The sequence below is a fragment of the Hippoglossus hippoglossus genome, chromosome 13, assembly GCF_009819705.1.
Source record: "Hippoglossus hippoglossus isolate fHipHip1 chromosome 13, fHipHip1.pri, whole genome shotgun sequence".
NCBI lineage: Eukaryota > Metazoa > Chordata > Actinopteri > Pleuronectiformes > Pleuronectidae > Hippoglossus > Hippoglossus hippoglossus.
In genome coordinates, this window is record NC_047163.1 from 24,495,421 (window position 1) to 24,518,115 (window position 22,695).

General features: G+C 40.4%; 1 protein-coding gene across 3 annotated transcripts in view; it reads left to right on the forward strand.

Moving 5' to 3' along the window:
* Positions 1 to 22,695, forward strand: part of lsamp (limbic system associated membrane protein) — a 607,348-nt gene that overhangs the window by 516,799 nt on the left and 67,854 nt on the right. For all 3 annotated transcript variants that reach the window (XM_034604932.1, XM_034604931.1, XM_034604930.1), the window contains 2 exons: positions 13,284 to 13,428; positions 17,599 to 17,686. In XM_034604932.1, coding sequence (XP_034460823.1) covers positions 13,284 to 13,428; positions 17,599 to 17,686 — 233 coding nt within the window. The remainder of the gene's footprint in view (positions 1 to 13,283; positions 13,429 to 17,598; positions 17,687 to 22,695) is intronic.

Consider the following 22,695-nt stretch of genomic DNA (forward strand, 5'->3'; position numbering starts at 1 on the left):
TCAGCTGAGTATTTAAGTATGATTATTAGCTTCAAGGTCCCCTTCGCTCTCTTTCATAGATGAGCAGAAGAGGGCAAACAAGTATCGGGAGGATTTCAAGCCCAGAGAAAACACATTTCTCTGCCGCCTGTTCCCTCCTTCTCCTTCTCATCCCTTTTCTTAGTCATGGTTGCTTTGCATTATCTGCTGGAACAGTTGCTCTGAGGAACAAGACAACCCCCCCCCCCCCCCTCTTTCTCTCTAGCTTTTCCATCCTCGCCTCTACCTCCCCACTCCCCCAAGCCACCCTCCTCATCGCCTTGCAAAGAAGAGAAAGCAATTAAAAGGGAATCTGCTAGATTGTCTGTGTTTATACCATCTCAGAGAAGGTTCCTGGGCTATTATGATAATAACACATTGGTGGATCATTATCCGGAGTCTCTCTGAGGCGACTCACACACGCAGCCGCACATGGCAGCGTTTGAGGGCATGAGGGCTTTTTTATTCCGACCACAGTCTGGCAAGTTATACGAAGCTTTGCTGTTGTTGTACTTCCCCCTTTTCTCCCTTTCCTCCCATCCTACTGAGACCCAGGTTAGATAAATAGGTTCCTGTTGTGGGCAGTCAAAGAATCACTATTAATTGCTTAATATGACTGTTAAAAAGCTTTTTATTGACATGCTGTTAATTCACTCGCCTGTAAATACATAGGACTACATTATGGAGACAAATGCTCATTATTAAGTACAAGTACAATGACTTATTCACTTCCCCTGCTGTTGGTGTAATAGATAGTACATCAAGCATGACAATTAGGTTAATATATGCATGACAGAGCATTGATAGTAAATTATACATACGGATCCATTAGTTAAGTATATTCTCAGACAGCAGTGAATTTTTAAAGTTGTTTATCATTACCGGTTGCTTTCTCTGTGATCTATGGTCTTTGTAAGTGTTTTTACAAAAAGAGAAAAGGTGCAAAAAAGCCTTTTTTTTTTGTTTGTCTAATCTCTTATGACTATGACACCAACCAGTCATTTAGGTCAAAGCTAAGCTAATACTTGATTTGCATTAATCTGTGGGTTATCAGCTGGGTATAAATTCAAATCCCAGAGTATCTTTTTTGTTTGCTGCAGTGAGTTTTACAGCAGGGCCTAATAGCCCTTCAGTGGCTGTGCCTTGCCGCATGACTAACTTAATGAATAAATCAATGAGTCAATAAATATTCATATATCATCATACATTGTGATCTGGATGAGATCCCAATGTAAATTTACTGCAACAGCCTCCCTGTCACGAGGGACCGTTTCGGGGCACCGTGGATACCCAGATCAACATCTACACGTCAAAGTCAGTTAGGGTCGCTGTTTCTTTGCTCTTTGATCAGTAGGCAGATGCCAGCTCAGCATAAATTGAGTAATTAAAGACCAGTTTAAGGACCTGACAGAGTCGAAACCTTTTACATTTGCCGTGTGTGCATGCAGTGGTTTTTAACAGCAGTTAGCCTTGCACGGGCTCATGGGACCACTTGAAGCGATGAGTTATCCTTGACACTAAGTGCTATGTACAACCTTTGTAACAGCAGTGAAATTAATACCAAGTTTGTGTAGCACAGTTTGAAATGGCTCTGCAACCGGCTGATTATGATTACACCCCATGGTAAGAACGGAATTTGGGAAGTATAATAACATGTGTCAGGATTGTGACATGCTCTGTGTCGCCATGACTACACTATCAATTGATGCTGTAGTCGCGCAGTGGGAGCTCTCTTTTTGTGCACAGGCACATTTTCATGAGGGATGCAATCAAATAAGCAGTGCAGAGATGTGGCTATAGTTTACATGTGAACACTGGATTCATTAGAGCTTTCTCTCTTCCTTTCTTGTCTCGCTCTAGATTGCAAGGACCGGAAAGGTTTTTTATACTCTCAGCTTCTAAGTATGAGTATACACTATATTTCTGCCATATTTAGAACAATTCTTTCACTTCAGAGATTTTCGCTGTTCCTCCAAGCTCTGGATGGGGCTCATCTGGAAGAGTGCGTCAGTCAGGATTTACGTAGAATTCAAATCTGGCCATTGTGTGTGACCATTGTGTGTGACCCCAGGCAATATCAAAATCTGAATATTTAATAATTTAACACACTCACTGTCAATGTTAATCTGTGGTATGCTTGAGATATGCTAATTGAAAGTCCCCTTTTTTCTATTCCCTTATATTGCTTGTGTGATATATGCATTTAAATGATATAGCTTCACCAAATGCATGTAAAATTTCATACAAGAGAATAGCTGTCATTCTTTCAGCCTCTCCTCCTGCACTGGCATGTAAATGAGCTTTTCCATCGGAAGCAACAAATCACAAAAGACCTCTCTGACCTTTTCATTTGAAATGACATGTGTCAATCTTGTATTTGATGTGCTGAATCCCAGACCACTGCTGCTTAACCTTTAAAGTCCAGCCTGCAAATGCTGGACTTTTTTAGATGCAGCATCTAATAGCATCCCTCACAGCCTGCTTAATAAGGCTGCGCTTTAGAAATTAGCCCACAAGGGAGAAATGCTGATTAGTCTGGCAAAAGGCTATAAAAACCAATTCTCACATAGGAAATGATGATGAAAGAACCTGCGCCCCGAGCTCTGATTCACACCATCATTATTTAAGATACATCTTCAGTTCAAAGTGCTGCCTTCAAGATGAAAAAGACTACGAACAAGTGAAGGTAGCAAAGCTCTTGACTTATGTTTGTGTGCTTTTCCGGATCATTGCTAGAGCTACACCAGATGTGTTTGGAATTTATGTTGTTCAGATGCAGTGCAGGTCTTCTGCTTTGTATAATATCAGAAGCCTTTCCCAGAGAATCATAAACAGCATGCAGGACCAACAAATTCAAATAAGCCTATTTCATTTCAGACAGAATTTATATGCTGCATTTCATTTCACAGCCTAAATAGAGGCAGTCAGGTCTGGAGTATTTTAGAAGTTATATATATATATATATATATATATTATTGTATTTGTTTCCCTCTTGCCTGTGCTCTCCTTCACTGGCACTGCATCACCAACTGATTCACCTCTTTCTGCCCGTAATGCACCGGAGCAGAACACAGTGATGGCATAAGAGGTAATTGTGGAGAGCAGAGAAATGAGCCCGTAGTTCCACAGTGTCACACTTGGAGACAAGGCCCTCATGTGACATCCTGCAATAATAAGAGCAGGTTGTATATTAAAAGAGGGATTGCAAATGTCAGCCATGAGAGAAAAAGGTTGCCGCTCTGCAGACAGTAATTGTGGCTTAATGAATATAATTTGCAGCTGAAAGAGGCATGTGGCTTACATTAGTAATAATATCTCTCTCCCTATACTTATGCCCTTCTATCCACTTTAAAAAAAACACAGATATAGGCAGCGACATAGAGATAAATCCTGATGTAATGACATACAATCAATTAAAATAGCACTTCTATAAGGTGCAGTTATTATATTATAATATTATAACATTCACAAAAATGTAGTGTCATGTTTTTAAATGTTCCTCTTATCTTTTTTGCGTGTTCTACAAGCACTGATTGACAATCTCGCTGTCGAGTGTGACTCCAGCTGTATGCGGGAGTGATAAGAGGCTGGGGAGGAGGAGAGAGAGTGAAGAGAGGAGAGTTAAAGAATAAGGAGTATAAGGTGAGAGTGAAGGAGGAAGACAGAGAGGGGAGAAGGGCAACGACAGACAGACAAGAGCAGGAACAAAACAGTAGAAAGAGAGGGAAGGAGAACGACCGTGACAAAAGGAGGAGGAGGGGACAGAGAGGAAGAACAGTACCTCTCTTGAGATTTAACAGCAGCATCCTGCCCTTGCCATAGATCCTCCTGCCTACGTCTCAATGAGGCGCCATCTGTCATGGGCTTGTTACATCTAACCCCTTCTCCGTCACACTCCCACCCTGCTTAAAAAACTCTACACAGAGGGGGGGGGGGGGTCAGAGTGGTCAGAGTGAAGATAGACTGACAGGAGAGGTGTCAGGGCTCCTGCACTGCTGCCGTGTACAATATGAACTCTGATCAGCAGTTAGATGTTAGCTTACACCGGTGCATGTTTTTTCCTCTCCTCTGCCCGACGGCTGCCGTGAAGAGATTTAAAATCTTGCACTTCACAGCCGAACCGAGTCCAACAACCGCGTGGAACATCTTCAGAAACTTTGCAAAGCATGACGAAGCTCGCAGAAACTTAACTGCCTTGGCAAGTGCGAAGCCTTAGAGGGGGAAAATCGCACCTGTGCCAAGCAAATATGAATCAAGCCGACCTGCAAAATTCCTGAGTTGTTTGTAACCGTTTTTGATTAATGTCTGCTGGCCAAGTCTCAAAACAATCATTCCTGCCCTGATTAATGGCTTGCTCTAAGCACTGGTGCATGCCAAACAAGATGGGCTTCATGATGGGGGCTGTCGGAGGGCTTTGAATCAAAGAGGCAAAACCAACTGTTTATTTGAGTCTATAATGCAATTACATCACCAGGGATTTCCCTACAGGGTTTGTCTTTAGGGAGGTGAATGATGAGGGTAATAACTGAGATTATTGAAATAACTAATCGCAGGTTTTGAAGGGGTTGAGACAGCTCCGTTGCTCTCTCTGCTCACACTCTTTGGATCTCATTGTGAAAGATTGACAAACACTAGAATGTTTTGAGAGACAGGTGTCTTTTCCGCTTCATGCAGGGCCTCTGCAGGGCCCACGGGGGGGGGGGGGCTCCTCCTGTTCATGACAGCTTTGTTTAAAATCACCGTTAATGAAAGGAGGCATTTTACTGCCTTCGACATATCACACTCATCATTGCTCTTTTGAAATGCTCCATTACACGTGCAAATTGGAATTTGATTAACAAGCTCCGAACACTTTGCATCTGCCTTTTGAAATCACAATAATGAACATAACCTGTCCACCAACAATTCACCAAGGAATAATGGAGATTTGAGATGCTGGTTGTCAAATGAACACACTGTCACGTCCATAAACACACATGCAGGCAGAGCTAAAATACATTCACCCCTCTCTGTGATTTCAAATAATGTAACTTGCTGACTTACTTTGTGTTGAAGTGTTAAATTGAGTTGCAGGGGAAAACATTTAGGTTTTGGCAACATCCATAATACAGCGTTCGTTTAAATAAAGGCATCAACTCCACTATGGTTGCGACTGGTTTCCACGCAGTTTTCGAGCGGCTCATACGGAGAAGTTTGGAAAAGCTGTTGGCCCCATTGTGGTTTCAAACTCCGGGCCTGCATTTTAGTCTGGAGGGGCAGATATGGAGATATTTGGAAACGATGAAGTAGACACACACACAACTGTGCTAGCTGAGTATTTTCGATAACAAAGTAGAAGTAGGATTTGATGATTTGTCAGGCTCCAATGACCCCTTTTGAAAAAGAAAAAAACAGGCATTAGCAATAAGCTGAGATCTACCTGCTTGATATATTCCAAGAAACCCACTTAGGAGGATCATTTTTATTAGTTTTTGCAATTTCTGTTAAAGGCTGAATGTACGAGTATAAATATACACAAAGAAAGGCAGTTATGCAACTTTATCTGTTCAATGCACAATATTTAGCTTCTCAGTTCAACAGAAATGCTGGAGTGCTTTTATTTTGAAAGGCCTACAGAAAGTGTTGCAACCATTTATGTTTGTGACATAATTTCAACAGATAAACATTCAAACTCAGGTGAAAGATCATTTTCTCAGTTTATTCTTCTGTGAAACACAACGTTTATCTTTCTATGACACAAACGTATTTACAACACTTCCCGAACCCGTTTCAAAGTAAAAGCACTCACTTTCTGAATCCATTCATCTGTTCTAAGGTTCTAACGGGGCTTTGATTGTTATCGACAGACCGGAAGATGCTAGTCTTCAAACCGTAGTGTCCTGGTGTTTAGTTTAGTACATAAACCGACTTGTTTTGAAGGCAATGCAAGAGATAAACCAGCAGCTCCGCCGCCAGTAGTGGAAACTCTGCCGACAACAACCGATACACAGCTGATCTGCGGCGAAACCGCAGCCAGTGAGTCCAGAGAGTTCGGGGATCGACAGTGAAGACTGCGAGATCGACCGGTAGATTGCTACACAAGGAATACCTGGGGCAAGAAACTGCTATATGCTATGGAACTAAAAGGCCCATAAAGAACAACCCGACTTTAGTTGATATGCAGCTTTAGCTTTGCCTCTATCCATGGCCTACATTGTCTCTCTCTCTCTTTTCTTTGAGTTGATCTCTTTCTTTCATTTTTTCTCTGGCTGACTGTCTGATTGGCAGTCTCTCCATCACCCTCCTGCCCCCTGCCACGTGCATAAACACAACAAAGACACCTAGTGGTCTGCTTGGCAGCTCTGGTCCACCAGGCTGGAGTGAAACAAATTTGGATCAATTTGTTCATCTTGCCTTTGACCTTTATCGATTGATGAAGCAAGTTGACTCCTTCGGTGAAAAGATTTTCTGATTCCGTCTGTATGGCAGGTTGGGTATTTGCTGCAAACACATAAATCTCCAAAAACACATGCATGCACACAGATATACCTTAGTCACAGAGGGCACCCAGTCAATAGCAGGATAAAAAGGAGTGAACGAGGAAGGAGGGCAATAAGATGGAGGCTATAGGTGATGATGGTGCAGGGCAGAACAAGGCAGAAGCACTAGAAGAAATGCAGGGTGCAAGTGTTGTGTTAAGGAGTGAGAGGTGTCAAATAGGCAAAAATGGAGAGAAAAGAGGAAGCTAGATGAGGAGAACTGGGTATTGATGGCGATAGCGGGTGGTGTGGCTGTTCTGTCAGTCTTGGCACATCGTTCCTCTCATTACAGTTTCACTCCCTGGCTCCAGCCTGCTCTTTGGTCCTCCCCCACGGCTAGCCCTGGAGCGGGGATCCATCCAGCCCAGCCCTCCTGTCAACACAAGCCCAGCTCAGCAGCTCTGGCCCAGGCATCTGTCAGCCCACACAGTCCCCTGTCAGCCATAGCCTATTGGCCAGTCCATATTGGCACAGCGAAGCGGGGCAGAAAAGAGTATAATATAGCACAGCAGGGCATCCATCAACAAAGCTCCAGGTAAAACAGTACAGGACAGCAACCCAGGCATCCATCACAAGCAGGACCCTGCGTAATCCCAGCCCTGGTCTCTGAAGGGACTGATAAACAACAATGCCACTTTGTACAAAAAGTAAGTTTAAAAAGGCTTCTTGTTTACAAGCATCAGCAAATATTTGCTTGAATTTACAAGATTTTTTCATGTTAGCTGTGACTATGTATTCTACAGAGGATTATGGGCTTCAAGGGGATTCTGGAGAGGATTGCAAACACGACGCTGCTGTTGTGATTAAAAAGTGCCGATTTTTTGCCAAATATTCAAATAAATAAAGTCACGCTGGCTAAATAACACAGCTGAGCTACTGCATCATTGTGAGGGCTGCAGCCAGTTAATGGGATGGATTTTCATTACCAGTTGATCAACCGTGGCTCGCTTTTCCAATCAAATCTAGTGGCCTGCAAGCGACTTGTTGAACGAATCTCAGATCAGACCAGCCAGAGAGAGCAAAGTTTTTATTTTTCAGTCTGGTCCAGCAGGGCCCCGACACAGCCCAAGAAACCTGTCCCTGTGAGGCCACACCTCGACAGCTACCCTGCTAGAAGGAAGAGCTATAGGCAGACAACTGCTCTGACGAGTGATGGGAGCTTCTCCACTTCCTGGGCCAATACTCTTTAGTGAGAAATAACTACTACTGATGCCTGCGCTACACTCTGTGCAAAAGGTTGCCGGGACCCTCTGGAGACTTGAGCATGCAGTTCAAGAGAAAACAGGCAAAATGGAGGGCAAGAGGTAGCAGAGAAACCCAATCTGTAGCACGGATCAATGAATACTTCCTTTTTTCATTCCATGCTGTCGACTTCTGTTCTCAAGTGTTGATGGAGAGATGAGAGAGGAGAACAGACCAACATAGTAGAATGAGGAGGAATGGGGTGAAAGGGACATGGGATGATAGAAGGGATAGAGAAAGGAAGAGGAGTGGAGGAGTTGCAAGGCAAAGGTGTGAGGAGATGAGAGGAAAAGAGATCAGGCGGGGGAAGATGAGAACATTCGGAGCAGCAGAATAAGGCTCAGAGTGTGATGGCATGTACAGCACCAAGTGTTTTGTTCTTATTTATCTATTTTCTTTGACCCATATGGAGCAGCATATGGTGACCACTAACTGAGAGCAGGTAATACAATTAGGAACATTTGGATTATTTATAGTCCAATTTACCTGTATTTATCCAAGATGCTCCAAAACGTGATGCTTTGGAGAATCCAAACTCACAGTATGAGATAATTCCCTGATAGAACAGCTTGTCTCACTTAGACAGATAATAACTAATTGGGAGGAAACAAGTATTTCCTCTTTTATTTCACTATATTTAACTCTTCCTTTGTGACCTGCAAATTGACATTTGCCCCATGATCTTGGCAGCTGTCTCAAGACTGTGGGAAACTTAAAAGGCTGCTTTGGAATTACTTTCAAAGTTTCTCTGGCAGAAAAAATATTGTAGGCGGGCCGTTCCAGAATTTATTTTTATGTTAGAACTTTTTGTTCAGAAGCTCAAATCATTTCAAAATCTCACAGTGGAACAAAATGTCATTGGTGTTGTGTCACAATTTTTTTTTTTAATGGCTCTATATGTCAATGTCAGTGGTGAGCTGGTGGGTCCACCACTTTGGTCGAGTCTATAATATGTCAACTTCCATTGAATTGATTGGCACGACATTTGGCGCAGACATTCATTCTCTCTCCAATTTCATTGCTGATCCTCTTTGGGTGACTTGTCCCCTGGTGTCGCCTGATGGTCAAAGTTTTCACTTATTCAATGAAAATGTACATGATACTATAGATTGACAAATAAAAAAATGTACAGACATTCACACATCGGGATAACCCGTAAAACTTTGTTGAAGCCTTAGCTTTCAATCTTGCACTACCACCAAGTCAAAACATCGCTTTTTCAAATAGTCTGGATCCTGCAACAATAACAACAAGCGCAGGAGCCTGAGCTGTACCTTAAATTTAGCATTAATCAGAAAATGTTTGCATGTCGACACACTACATTAAGATATTGAACAAGATAAAGCATTATAACTGCTAACATTCACATTGTTATTGTGTGCATGTTAGCATGCTGACACTAGCAATTAGCTGACACCGACAGCGTGCCGTATTCATGCATACAGACATGTTCAGCGAGAGCTTCATGAAACCCATCCGTCATGGTTGTTTTAAGTGGAGGTAAATACAAACCTGTTTCATGCTATAGCGCCTCCTAGCTTATATACTCAGACAAGCATCTGCATTTTAGAAATTGCTTGGACCATGAGAGCACAGTCCTGTTTAGACTGAAGCCAGGCAAACATTGTCAAGGCGCCAATAACAAGGCTGAATGAGATGCACGTCAACAGTGTGTATGATGTGTTTTAAATGACAAAATGTTCTTGAACACCTCCTCCCAAGTGGCTCATATGAGATACCCGTCTATCGGAGACCCTTGTTGTCTAGGATGAGTGTTAAGCAGCATTACCAGCGGGCAAGAGAGCTGATTAAATACATGACAGCACATTTACCTCTTACTAGCTTAAAAGTGGGACTGTACATAGGCACAGTGCAATGGTAATACTAATACTGCTTTGGTGTGCACAGTCATATTTTATATTTCAGTAATTATTAATATACAAAGGAACATTTGTATAGCCGAGGTATTAATCCAAAATACACTCTCTTTTAATTACCACCTGTAGAAAATGTAATTTTCATGTTCTTATATAATCGCCATAACCTGAGCCCTGAAGGCAGAGTTAGTGAAAAATCTGTTTGTTAAGCCTGAGATGAGGCAAACTCTGGAATTTCCATTCCTGAAACTGAGATGACTTATCTTTACCAACGTTACCTGTTTTATGATCAATGATTCATCTGAGGCAGGGATCGCTCGCACATTCAGATATTACCTAGGCGTTGTGGCTTCAGCCCTAGCCCAGAATAAAATCTTTGCACTGCCTGTCATCATCACACTGAGACTGTGGACATTTAGACAACTGTGATGTTGTCAGTCAGTTCCTTTGTTCTGAAACATTTGCCACTGTTAATTAAAAAGGAATCTGTGAGAATAATATTTTTGCTGGTGTGACTTGTCATAATGAGGGAACACACATTAGGTTCCAGCTGGATAAATATATCTGGAAAAAATTATAATTCAACAAACAGCAGTCTAGCACACCTTCAATTATAGTTTGCTGAATAATGCGGTCTAACTTGGTGGATGAAATGTATTAGTGCTTACTTTCACTGCTACTGCTGTGCACTTTAAAGACACACGTGCATTGCCACATGTTCATCTCTCAAGCTCCACTGGATTCAAATGGAGACTGCTCTTTATTTACCCATTGCCATAATGAATCCTGGGCTCCATTGCTGGTAGACTTGTATTCATTCACCACCATGCAAGCAATTAACTCAGGCAATATCTTAAGGGTTGATTGAACCAACTGATCAACTGTTCTGGAGCCTAAACTGTACTGGGTCAAATCTGAATTTAGGGTCAAGGTCTTTGCACACCAATGGTGATGTGAATTTGGCATATTTGAAAAACTCCTCCAATACCAATATGATAATTATGATAATTATGAATAATAAACCGATGTGGTTTAACTTTATATCTTCTTCTACTACTACTGCTTCAAAATGTGGCATTGTCAACGGTTTGCATTCAGATTGGTAAGATGTGTACATGCCGGGAAGGGAAACCATGGAAAAATGTACCTTGGTCTGACAAATTAAAAGTCCCGTCGCTGATGTAAAAGCTTTCATGGACTGGATACAGATTAGAAAAATATGTATTAAGTGTGAATAATTGCACGAAGAAGAAAAAAAACACATCTAGTGTGCAAAGGTCTTTAGGCTCAGAGTTTGTTAAACCTACTTTCTGGAACAGTTGATCTATTCATTTTCCTTTTGAGAGTTTGCATTTTCTAAATGTTTCAGTGCTGAATTCTGACAATGGCTGCTTTATTAAGTACCTCACATTTTATACAGGTTGACCACTGATGAGTTTAAAGTCTTGAACATTTTCTTTTCCACATTTCCAAATTATAAATCTGCATTTGCCCTCATCATAGCAGAAAGTAGCACTTTGAGAGGCACCTCTCTGTTGTCGATGTTTAGGATTATGTTTCTGAGATCAGAAACAGGACCTGACATAGTGGCCAAGACTGATTTCTACGTGAATACCACAAGTTAGTGATGACAAATTAGTTATAAGGTGCATAACTATTACATTTCTACATTTCAATCATATTTCCATCTTCCACTGTCCTGCTTTTTCTTTTTCCCCCTCTTCTGTGTCACTTCAAAACGGTAGGAGACGATGGGTGATAAGGTAGAAAAGCAAGGAAGCTCAGTGGAAGGTTTATTACCTCACTGCAAACACCTGAAACCTGTCACTGTGTCTGTACGCCTCATGTTGTGCAATATCATCTATAAAAGATTTTGTTTTTGCAGAGGAAACCTAAACAACTCTGAAAAACTAACATTTGATCAAAGGGATATTTCATGTTTAAGTGTGTTTTGTGCACATTTATACACATTTCCACTGAACTGAAACTGATGTTTTTGTAGCTCTGAAAGCTCTGAGGTCTTGTCTGGAATATAAAAATAAAGTTCTGAAGGTTTGAACATATAACTTGCATGAATCGTGCACCACAGGGCTCCATCATTCTTGAGTGATTAGGAGAGGTCGAAAGCATGAGATGAGTTATATTAAATGAATTTGAATTATTTGTGTCAGACTACATTTCGGTGGTCCAGATATTTCCTCTGGATTTTTTTTGCAGGAAGAATATAGTTAGTATGGGTGTTTATAGTTTGTAGGATGCTTTTGGATCATCTCTATGACTTGGTAGAGAGAGAGAGAGGTAGATGTCACTGTGAGTCAATAAATACAGTAGTTTATCTGGGCTCCACACAAAGGGTAGGGAAATCAACAAGGATTCAAGCTGTGAGGACAAGCCCTCAACAAATCTGGCATCCAGCTTCCACTGGGTAACAGGCTGGGGTGACGGCACACAACACTTTTGTGCATCACCCAGGGTCACCTGCCAAAGACAGACTCACTCCACTGCCTCGCTAATCTACTCCCTTGTAGCCCAACACACTGCAAAGCAGCGTGCACAGCCAGGGCTCAGGGAGTCGCCAGGATTTGCATGTGAGGCACATCCACTGTCGGCTTGCATTACAGCTGATATCCATTCTCATTGATTCCGACGTCTTTTCACATTTACATTTATTCATTAGGCAGACGCTCTGCTCCCTTCCCTCCTGCGCAAGATGTCTTCGCTCCAGCTTACTTGGCTTAATGCTCTGACAGCGCTCAACAAGACGTAAACAAGAGGATACCGGTGTCCTTTCTCCTTCATAGGAATAAGCGCACGGTTAAAGCGGTTGCGTTTAACGGAGACAGGAAGGAAGGCAGATTCAAAGGAGAATAAGAGAGGGAGGGTAATAGTACAACAGCAGAACAGCAGCAGAACAGCGTGAGAGGGAGGAGTTAAGAATGCAAGAGGGAACGATTTTCCTCAACTTTTCTTTTGAAACCTCAGGCTACGTGGAATGCTGAGTTGTCTTATTAAGTTGACTTACTTTGAAGTTGTTGGTCAGCAGTATCATATATAACACTAGCTTCTGTTGCAATATACTTGGCCCATTGTATCAAGACACGATTGTGTATTAACACCACCCTTACTAAAAACAACTTTTTAATGCCTGGGCCACATGGCAGCGTGTGCAGAGCGGGACTGGTCTGCTGGGTTCTACGTGAGGTTTCTGGCATGACCCCCTCAAATCAAAGTAGCCTATGTATTCAACTAAATACCAAGACTCTTTGGTATGAAGTCTTCCAGTCCTGCAATAACAATAAAAACCTTATTATACGTGGAGAAAATGGGCAGCACGGCTCACACGCATGAGACACGTGTCACGTTGTCAGTGTCGGATAAATGAAAGTAAGACTTTCCCACAGCCTGAATACTCTGTGTAGCTGCATCAACGCTGCTACTGTCGACAAAACTCCACGTTTGCCTTCTTCTTATAAGATCCCACATCACGAAATGAAAGAAGTGCAAAGTCCTTTCCTTTCGCACCTTTTAACTCTGCACCCCCCATAATGAGAAAACAAGCTATATACTGTATGTCTTTGTTTCCTTCCTTCTTGATTCCTTACCTCAATCATTCTTGTTGTACCCACAGGTGTTACGTTGATGACAAAGTGTCCAAGGTGGCCTGGCTCAATCGATCCAACATCATCTTTGCCGGCCAGGACAAATGGTCCCTGGACCCCAGAGTAGATCTGGTCACTAAAGGACAACTGGAGTACAGCCTGCGCATACAGAAGGTAATGTTGACCACAGTGGGTGAACTGGGCTGTTTTACTTATAAAAGGATTAAAAAGATTCTTTTAACTTTCGAGAATCCTATTCAGCAATATTGACACATGACCTTAAACTGCACAATTTGCTCCAAATTTATTCTTCTTTAAGAGCAGGAGATATGCTGTTTAAATATTTATCCATTCATTAATTCATTTATTTATGAGCAGGTTCTATCAAAGGCACTTTAGCTGTACTTCCTTCTCAAGTTTTGCTTTAACATCTACTTTGTGCTCTCAAGACATTGGTGTTTTAATATAAACATCTCTGCAAGCATAACGTGACATTTTGGGAAATATGATTGTGTAACCACTTAATATGAAGCTGGAACCAGGGTGGTAAGATAAATGTGACACAAAGACTAGAAGCGTCTGTAAGCAGCTAACCTTTCTCTGTCCAAAAGTGTAAAGACATTCATATTTAATGGACAGAATTCAAGATTGGTATCGATCTAAGCATTTAACTGTCAGCAAGAAGTGTCAACGTATTCCTTAAATTTGAATCACACCAAAACAGATGCAGTAAATCAATGGTCCTGAACAAAATGTGTACAAGCATACCATTGTGTAGGTCAACTGCAATCTTTTGATATGGGCAGATAATATTTTCTAATATAAGACCACATGGCTTCATCCAATATTTCTGTAACGCCTTCAGGGATTTTAGTTTTTTTAATTAGGCAGAAACGTTCATTTGGACTCAAAGATGAACTGATTAGATTATGTTGGTCAATGGTCAACATCATTCTGACCTCACTAAACACAGCTCTGCCTAATGAACACATTATATCTGAAATATATCAAAGGAATTGCATCAACGTTGCCACAAATGTTCAATTGGACTCACAAATGAGGTAATTAGAATTTGGATGTCAAAGGTCACTGTGACCACAAAAAGCAAATTTTTGACCATAACTGAAAAATTCAAGATTGCTGAATTTCAAACTGCTGTTCACAGTGGAAAATAAAATTATTGAGTCGATGAGCCTCAGTTGCCCTTAATTGAATATATGAGTTTATTCCAAAATGCATTTATCGACAGAGAAGATTCTTGCATGCACACACACAGTTAAATCTACAAGCATCTCAGTGTTAAACCAAATGGCAGATAACAAGTCATGACAATACCGCTTAATACCTTTTATTTAATTGTGAGCGCAATAGCTCAGAAACACTGCTGTCCTGGCTCCGAAATGGTGGAATGAGCTCCCCATTGACATCAGGACAGCAGAAAGTTTACACCTCTTCCGACTATACCTTGAATAAAATTTTAAACTAACAATTTAGTAGCACTTAAAAGGCACTTACTTATAGCACTTTGTAGTTTTGCTTTTTTGAAGAAATTGTACTTTCTTGCTTCTTGTTGTTCTGGGTTTGTACCCTCATGGTTGAATGCACTTATTGTAAGTCGCTTTGGATAAAAGCGTCAGCTAAATGAAATGTAATAATAGTAAAACACCCGGGGGGGAATTTTCATTAAGTCTTGTTCATTTGGACTCGAGGAGGAATTGGTTAGATTCTGACAGTTAAAGGTCAAAGGTCATTGTGACCTCACAAAATATGTGTTTGCCCTTAACTCAAAAATCCACCGACTAATTATGACAATAATAATCTTAATACATTGTTATTAAATATCTTCAAAGCGTTCACTAATGTCTCATATGAGTCTGGGTAGACTGTTTGGTAGCAGCATAAAACAACGAGCTTCCTACTGTGAGGCACACAAAGCAAACAAAAATGAATACAGGCCTAATGTGAATATTGGTGCAGTATATAAAATTCCAAATTTACTCACAGAACACTTTCAAGTTTAAACCACAGCAGCAAAGTAAGATGTATAGTATAAATAGTAGTAAACAGCAACTTACCAGTGAACAAACTCCATGTTTTGGTCTTCTTAAATGTCCTGTCTGTATCCACACTGTGTGGAGAAGAGTGAAGCATCGTCTAAACGAGGGAAATATTGCTGTTTAGAGTGTGAACTGCTTCACAAAGGAAAACAATTAAGCATAAAAGGATTTTATATCATCACAAATTTTAAAAAGTTTATAATACCACAAATTAATTTTCTATGTTGTATTTTTAGGGAATATATAGTTGCATGGATTACCTTTCCTGTTTTTTCTATCTGTAGTGTAGGAGGTGTTGAAAATTGCAGAACTTTGAATCCAGAGACGAGGTAGTTAGGCTTAAGCTGTAATTATTCATTCACACATGTAGGAAGCATTGTCGCGTTTGGTAAACCACTATTTCAAGAAAGAATAGAAGCAATCAGAAAAACAATTGAACCCTGTGACAATTCAAACAAACCACCACATCCATCTAGTTTCATCAACGTAGACACAGGACAAGGACAAGATAGGCAACAATATCAAAGACAAAATCATTTTCCTATCCTCTGTTAGAAGATCAGCTATGGAGGTGCTATCAATCAAATTGTATTTGTATAGCCCATATTCACAAATCACAATTTGTCTCATAGGGCTTTAACAAGGTGTGACATCCTCTGCCCTTAACCCTCAACAAGAGTAAGGACAAACTACAAAATAAACAACCTCCGAGAGAGCCACATGTGAGGGATCCCTCTTCCGGACAGAAGTGCAATAGATGCCACGTGTAAAGGAGAACATCAGAAAAATAGTATTTACAGCATTGATTAGAAGAAACAGTTTGTAGCATAATGGAAGGTAAATGAATTGATGAATTATTGTCAGCAATGGTAGAGTATCTGAGTAGACATATTGTATATCAAGCAGTATTGTTGTAATCGTAGTCCACAGTCAGCAGCCACCACGATATAACCCTAACCTACCACTATAGCAGCATAACTAAGAGCAGGTCTAAGACAAGCCTGGACCAGCTCCAACTATAAGCTTTATCGTAAAGGAAGGTTTTAAGCCAACTCTTAAATGTACAGATGGTGTCTGCCTCCCGAACTGAAACTGGGAGGTGACTCCACAGGAGAGGAGCCTGATAGCTGAAAGCTCTGGCTCCTACTCTGCTTTTAGAGACTTTAGGGACGACAAGGTGCATTCTGGGTGTATTCTGGGTGCTATGCTGAAATGTTCACCCAATCTGTGAAAGAGAAGAAGAGAAAACTCCCCAACCAGAGATTGGTTAAACCAATTTAGCTGATACACGTGTGTGTGTGTGTTTGTGTGTCTGCCAACTTCTGTAAAGTACATTCCTGTGTTTTCTGCACAGAAGCATAATTCGAATTTAACAATAAAAGCACTTTGGTCAGGATTAGTGAGAAGTTGCAGTTTAAGTAAACTCACTGAGTCTCATCCTTCAATCAGAAATACATAACAATAGCATGTTTTTGGGGGTTTTGGTGCTGATAAAGCAGATTTTGCTCACAAATGTATCTTTTGGTAATTTCTTAGCACGGCCACTTAAAGGAATAAAACAAATCTGAGATTATGAGAATAAAGTCACAATTTTATGAGAATTCAGTCATATTAAAACTAGGATAAAATCACAATATAGCAAGAATAAAGTTGTAGTTTTAAGCAATGTGTCATTTTGGGGGGGGGTATCAGATCTGTCGCCTACATTATAATAAGGAATGTGAGGCATCTTAAATCACTTCAGGTTTCACAAATAATAAAATATTGAATGTGGCTCATCAGCACCACATTATCATGAGTATCAGCACTTTGAAAAGACTGTGCAATAAACTGTCCATTCTGAAGAAGGAACCACACAGACTTGGAGGAAATTGTCTCTTTTGTGGAGGAGGAAATGTTTGGTCGTGATCGACTGTGAGGTTATCGTTTGTTGCCTATGTGTGATATTAAAGAAACTGGGAGAAGATTTTGGATCCAGAAGCAGTGGAGCGAGCGCAGGTTTTTCTTTAACTTTTTAAAAATTATTTGGACTTTATTCCCAATTATGACTTCTCATAATATCCCAATTGTATTCATGAAATAGCAAATTCATTTTCTTCAATAAAGACCTAATACCCTGTCGTATTATAATCACTGATACAGGGGGAAATATAAAAATATGAGTATTTAATCTGTAAAAAGGTGACAAAATTAACTTGAAGACAAACATGCAGCTCTGACAGTGTTATTATACCAATATAAATTTACATTCTAACTAATGTAAAATTAAATTCTGTGTTATTTGCAGGTTGACGTCTATGATGAGGGCTCATACACCTGCTCCATACAGACCAAGCAGCAGCCCAAGACCTCACAGGTCTACCTCATCGTACAAGGTAAGTCTCATCGACGCAAAAGCAGTCAAAACTAAATATAATACATCACTTTCCCAAGCCAAGTGGAAGGAAATTACATGGAAACAGGGTGAATAAAGCACATTATGTCCTAAAAACAAGCTTGCTGCCACTTGGCAGCCACAAATTTCCCTAATTACGTTTCATTCCATTTTAAAAATATGTTTCAAAAACCTCTAGATTGAGAAACATCATTGTCACTGCACACTGGCTGCAGACACGAATGTGAAAACGTGGGGCACATTTAAGGCGTCTGCCATGAATCTTTAGTGTACTTGAAAAGCCTTCAGCAGCGGTTTACAATGTCAAAGAATTGGAAGTTATTGCATGGAGAAAGCAGGAAAGTTGAGAGGGAAAGATAATCACCGGGAGAGCGAGGGAGAGGAGTTGCTGCAGGATTTGATCCAAAGCCTGCAGGGTGGAGTTTTTTTTTTCCTCTGAAGGCCTTTCAAAGGTTAGCTTCTGGGTTTTAAGGTTGTAGCTCCTGAGATGAAAGACAAAGCAATGATATAACATCATCTGTACCTGAGACGGCTGACAATCAGGTGAGTCTGGTTTACCTTTCAGCCATGCGTTGTGTAACTCTGCATTGTGGGTACAGAGGAAGTGAAATCTGCTGACCATCACTCACAGACTGCTTATTTCACAGCTAGTTTATTAAATTAAAGTGTTTTTTTATTTTTTTATTTAGCACTTACTTACCACAAAATATCTTGCCATAATTATGAGGACGAGACACACATTTACATAAGACTATTATCCAGCTGTTACGTGCACAAAACAAATGGTACACTAAACAAATCAATCAAAGGATGTGCCAAAAGGTAAACTAGGAATAATCATTTTAGTGCCAGAGGAGATCAAAGATAACACCAAACACCAAGAAACTGGCCAAAATGAGCAAGTACTAGAAAAATGTGTCCGTGCTCATGTCTTCAGCTCAACAACATGTCTATTTCAAAAGTCGATAATGTTCACTACGCTGTCACTCAGCTTTTCACAAGACCAGCAGAGTGAGACACATCCCGGATGTTTCCAGTGGTTGTCTGCATGTCTAAATATTGATTTCTGTTGGTTAACAGAGCAGAGAGTGGTTTAGATCATTTCTGGACTGGTGCTGCTCTTTTATGACCTGCGGCACACAAAAAGGATGATCTCTAAATGGACTAGAGTGAAACATACCTTTTCACGACAGCAGGAGCAAGTCTCTCTTACATTCAGAGAGAGTGCTGTATTTCCCTCCCTCAATATTCTGTCATAAACTTACTGTAGATCTTGGAGAACTTGGTTCTCTGTGAACGAGCAAGTTAATTGTACAGAGCAGGGAACACATTTACTTCTTACTGCTGCCTCTTAATGCTGTGTAAGAAAAACACTGGGGATGTGATGTCCTAATGTGCAAGTTGCTTCAGTTTCCACATGCATCCGTACATGTGTATAATATTGCATCATAACTGATGTAAGAACAGTGGAATTGTGGGAGCCAGCAGGGCTTAAGATGTCAGGATTATCCACAATGCACATGTGCAAACATCCAAAAAATGCCACTCCTAGTTGACACGCCCACAAAAAAGTCAGCGGATAGATGCAGTCACAAGAGGGCACAGGGTAAGAGCAAACAGGTAATGTCATATCCCTTAAGGGACAGAACATTTTCAGAGATGCAAGCTTCCCCTCGGGTATCGTTCTAATCGATATCTACCTCTGGCTTTAATTGGTCGAGCACTGCTTGCCTTGCTTGTCGTGACGGCACCAGTCCTCTAGGGCCGTCCTGCACAGGTCTGCTTATTGTCCCTGGAGTTAAAACTAAACATGATAAAGCAGCATTCAGTTTTTTATGCAGCACCACTCTGAGTCAAACACACAGAAAACAGCTATTGGTTATTTTAAATCAAGGCACAAGCTAAAGTTTGATGCCACTGCTCACGTTATTCAATTTTTATTTTTATGGTCTGTTTTACTGCATTCTTTTAAAATCCTGTTTAGATGCGTCTTTTAGATTGCCCTATGTCTCTTTTATATGTTGCCTCCTTTGCCTTTTTATATCTTATATAAAGCACTTTGAATTGCCTTTTTTAAAGGCTCTATTCAGATAAATACATCTTAACGTACTTGAGTGCCACAATTAAGACTGCATTAGCATCCCTGCAAAGTGAGCAACAGTTTCTTACATTTCTTTGGGTCTTCATAGTTTGAATAATCACTCATTTGTGAGACATTTGTGTCAATGCAGTACCAACAACCAAGGCAGGTCATCTTCCATCATAGGGTTGATCTATAAATCAAATTTGTCCTACTTTGCATTGAATTCATTAGTCTTAATATGTTTTCAGCCATTTGCATGCATTTATTTTACGTGTCAAGTAATTGACTGTAAAAATCTGGGGGAAGGTAGTTTTATCTCACCAATACAAGAATTAGAAGGCTGCAGCCTGCAATGATTTTTATGTTTGATCTGACTTTTTTTTTTTATTCAACAGGTTTTTCAGTGTGTTAAGTTAAGAATATGGTGAAAAACAGAGTTTACTACCATATACAACAGAAAAAATGACAGATTCACATTAGAGAAGCTGGTGGCAGCAAACTTTTGACAGTTTTGCTTAAATAAGTGACTCAATCAAATAATCAACTATAAATGTAGCCAAATTATTTTCTGTGTGTCATTTTATGATTAATTAACTCATTATTTCAAATTCATTAAAGTAGTTGAGGGACCCTCATGGAGGTAAAATCAACCATCTCAACATTGTACAATAATTTAAGCTTGTTTATTTACTTTCCTGCTTAAAATTATATGATTAAAATATTTTTACTGCTTAGAATAGTTTACCTCAGCAAAACCACAACTTGTGTTTTTACATTGTGGATTGTAAAGATTAAACAAGATATAAATTGATTTGTAAAATGTAAAGGTGCTGACAGGAGAATTGTGTGGCCGTTGACATTTTGTCATTGAGTCTTCCTATCTGTCAACATACAATGCAACAAGACAAAGAGAAAAATGGCAAACACATAATCCTGCAAAAAGCAGCCTCATTAACACCCATATTTTTATCTTCTCACTTTGCTGTGTTACTGCAAATACACACATCATTTGTCCGTTACCCAGACACACTTGTGCACGACACACAGAGCTGTGTATGTACATTTCACTATACAGGACTGTTTCGTCACTCAGAGGATGTTTTCTTCTCCATTTGAAACTTAAACTGTGTGTGAAACCTGACCCCCTAGATAAATGCTACAGGCTGTCGGTAGAGGAAGTGCTTCACAGTGTAAATTCATTGCACACACAATACCCTATACTAGAGAACTTGTCATACAGCTATGAACTGAAGATATCATCCATTAATAGCATTTTTAAAGGTCAATATATGAATTGATGCCCCTCTTCTGGGATCTATGGCAGCATATTGCCTCTCCTTCCCAGAATCCATTGTGTCCGATTATTCAGCAGTTGATCATTGGAATGTCCCCACGTCGACTCTCAGAGTTTCTGTCGGCGGCCTCATTTATCACAGCTAATGCGACAGTTATAGCCAAACATTGATTCTGTTGCTTTCTCTCCCTGCTATTTTGCCCTCTGCTGTGCCTCTCAAAGTCCCATTCAATTTTTGTCTGCCATTGTTATGCTCATCTGTTGTATTTCCCCCGCTACGTGGGTGTAATCTCCTCCTTGAGGTTCGGTTCAGCATCTTTCATCTAAATTGCGGCACAGTGCTGAAGGCGCAGGTTTCTGGCAATTACAGCAAATGTGTTATTATGAGCAAATACTGTGACGTTTGTATTCACTGTTCAAGTGGTCAAATATTGGACATAGATGTGAGGAAACTAGTGAATGTTCAACACTGGATAAACAACATGAGTACACGAGTGCAATCATATTTAACTTCTGCTTTTGTACAGTTTCATACACTTATTTTTCTACTCTGCGTGTTCTGTAGTCTTTCACTAAGGGAGGACCAATGTGTCTTTCTGAGTGGCTGCTCTATACCACCACACGCAGCAAGCTAGACTAACCCCTGCAAAACCCAATCAACTCTGTGGGATAATAATTCACCCTGCCTTCATCTTTTAATGGCTACGAAAATGTTCTAAGCATCAAACATTGCCCCTGGTTACGGACCCAAGAGCGGGTTCACATAACCAAAGCTGACAATTTTCTGCTAGCAGGGACAGGGAAGTAATTGGAAAACAAATGATCAGACAAAGCAAATTTGCGCTGGATGAGAAACTGGCGGAGTCGCCAGGCCCAGACGAATGGTACCGAGCAGCAGGGTCACCACACATGACAAGAATCCCCATATAATGACAGGCTTTCCACCCAGATCCAATTTGAGTTTTATGAAATGTAGAAGTTTTGCCGATGGGAAAGCAGGACATCGCCGTGATGATTTGAAGTTTGGAATTTGATGTCTGCCAAGTCTATTTAGATGAGGGAATGTAAGAATGAGTTTGAATGTGCATGCATTGCGATGCCACACAGCTTTTTTGTACTGTGCTCTCCTGTTTTTTTGTTTAATTAGATTTTTGTTTGTTTGTTTGAATACTGCCTTAAGTAAGGTCAGGATGAATTTAAATCTTATCTTGCTATGTTTTTCTCTGACTCAGTAAAACTCTCCATTTCACTTTTCCTAAAGCCTTCAGAGAGGTATTACAATCTAATACACTTTACGCAGTTGAAACTAACAGGAGCCCATTGAAACTTACTGCGATGCACTCTGAGATTCTAGTTAAATATTCCACCTTATGATTAACTAGGAGAAAGTATAGTTTGCAGACAGCGAGTCAGACAGGAGTGCCGTGGAGGGGGAACAGTCTGTACTTTCTTGCTGATATCCTTGGTCTTAAATCCTGTCTGTAGCCCATATAAACTACTTGGCTGCTATTTATGATACACTCCTAAAGGACGGATGTCTCCAAATGTAAAAGAAATATAAATGACATAATAAACATTTAATGGCTTATTCCTTTATATTGCCATATGCATG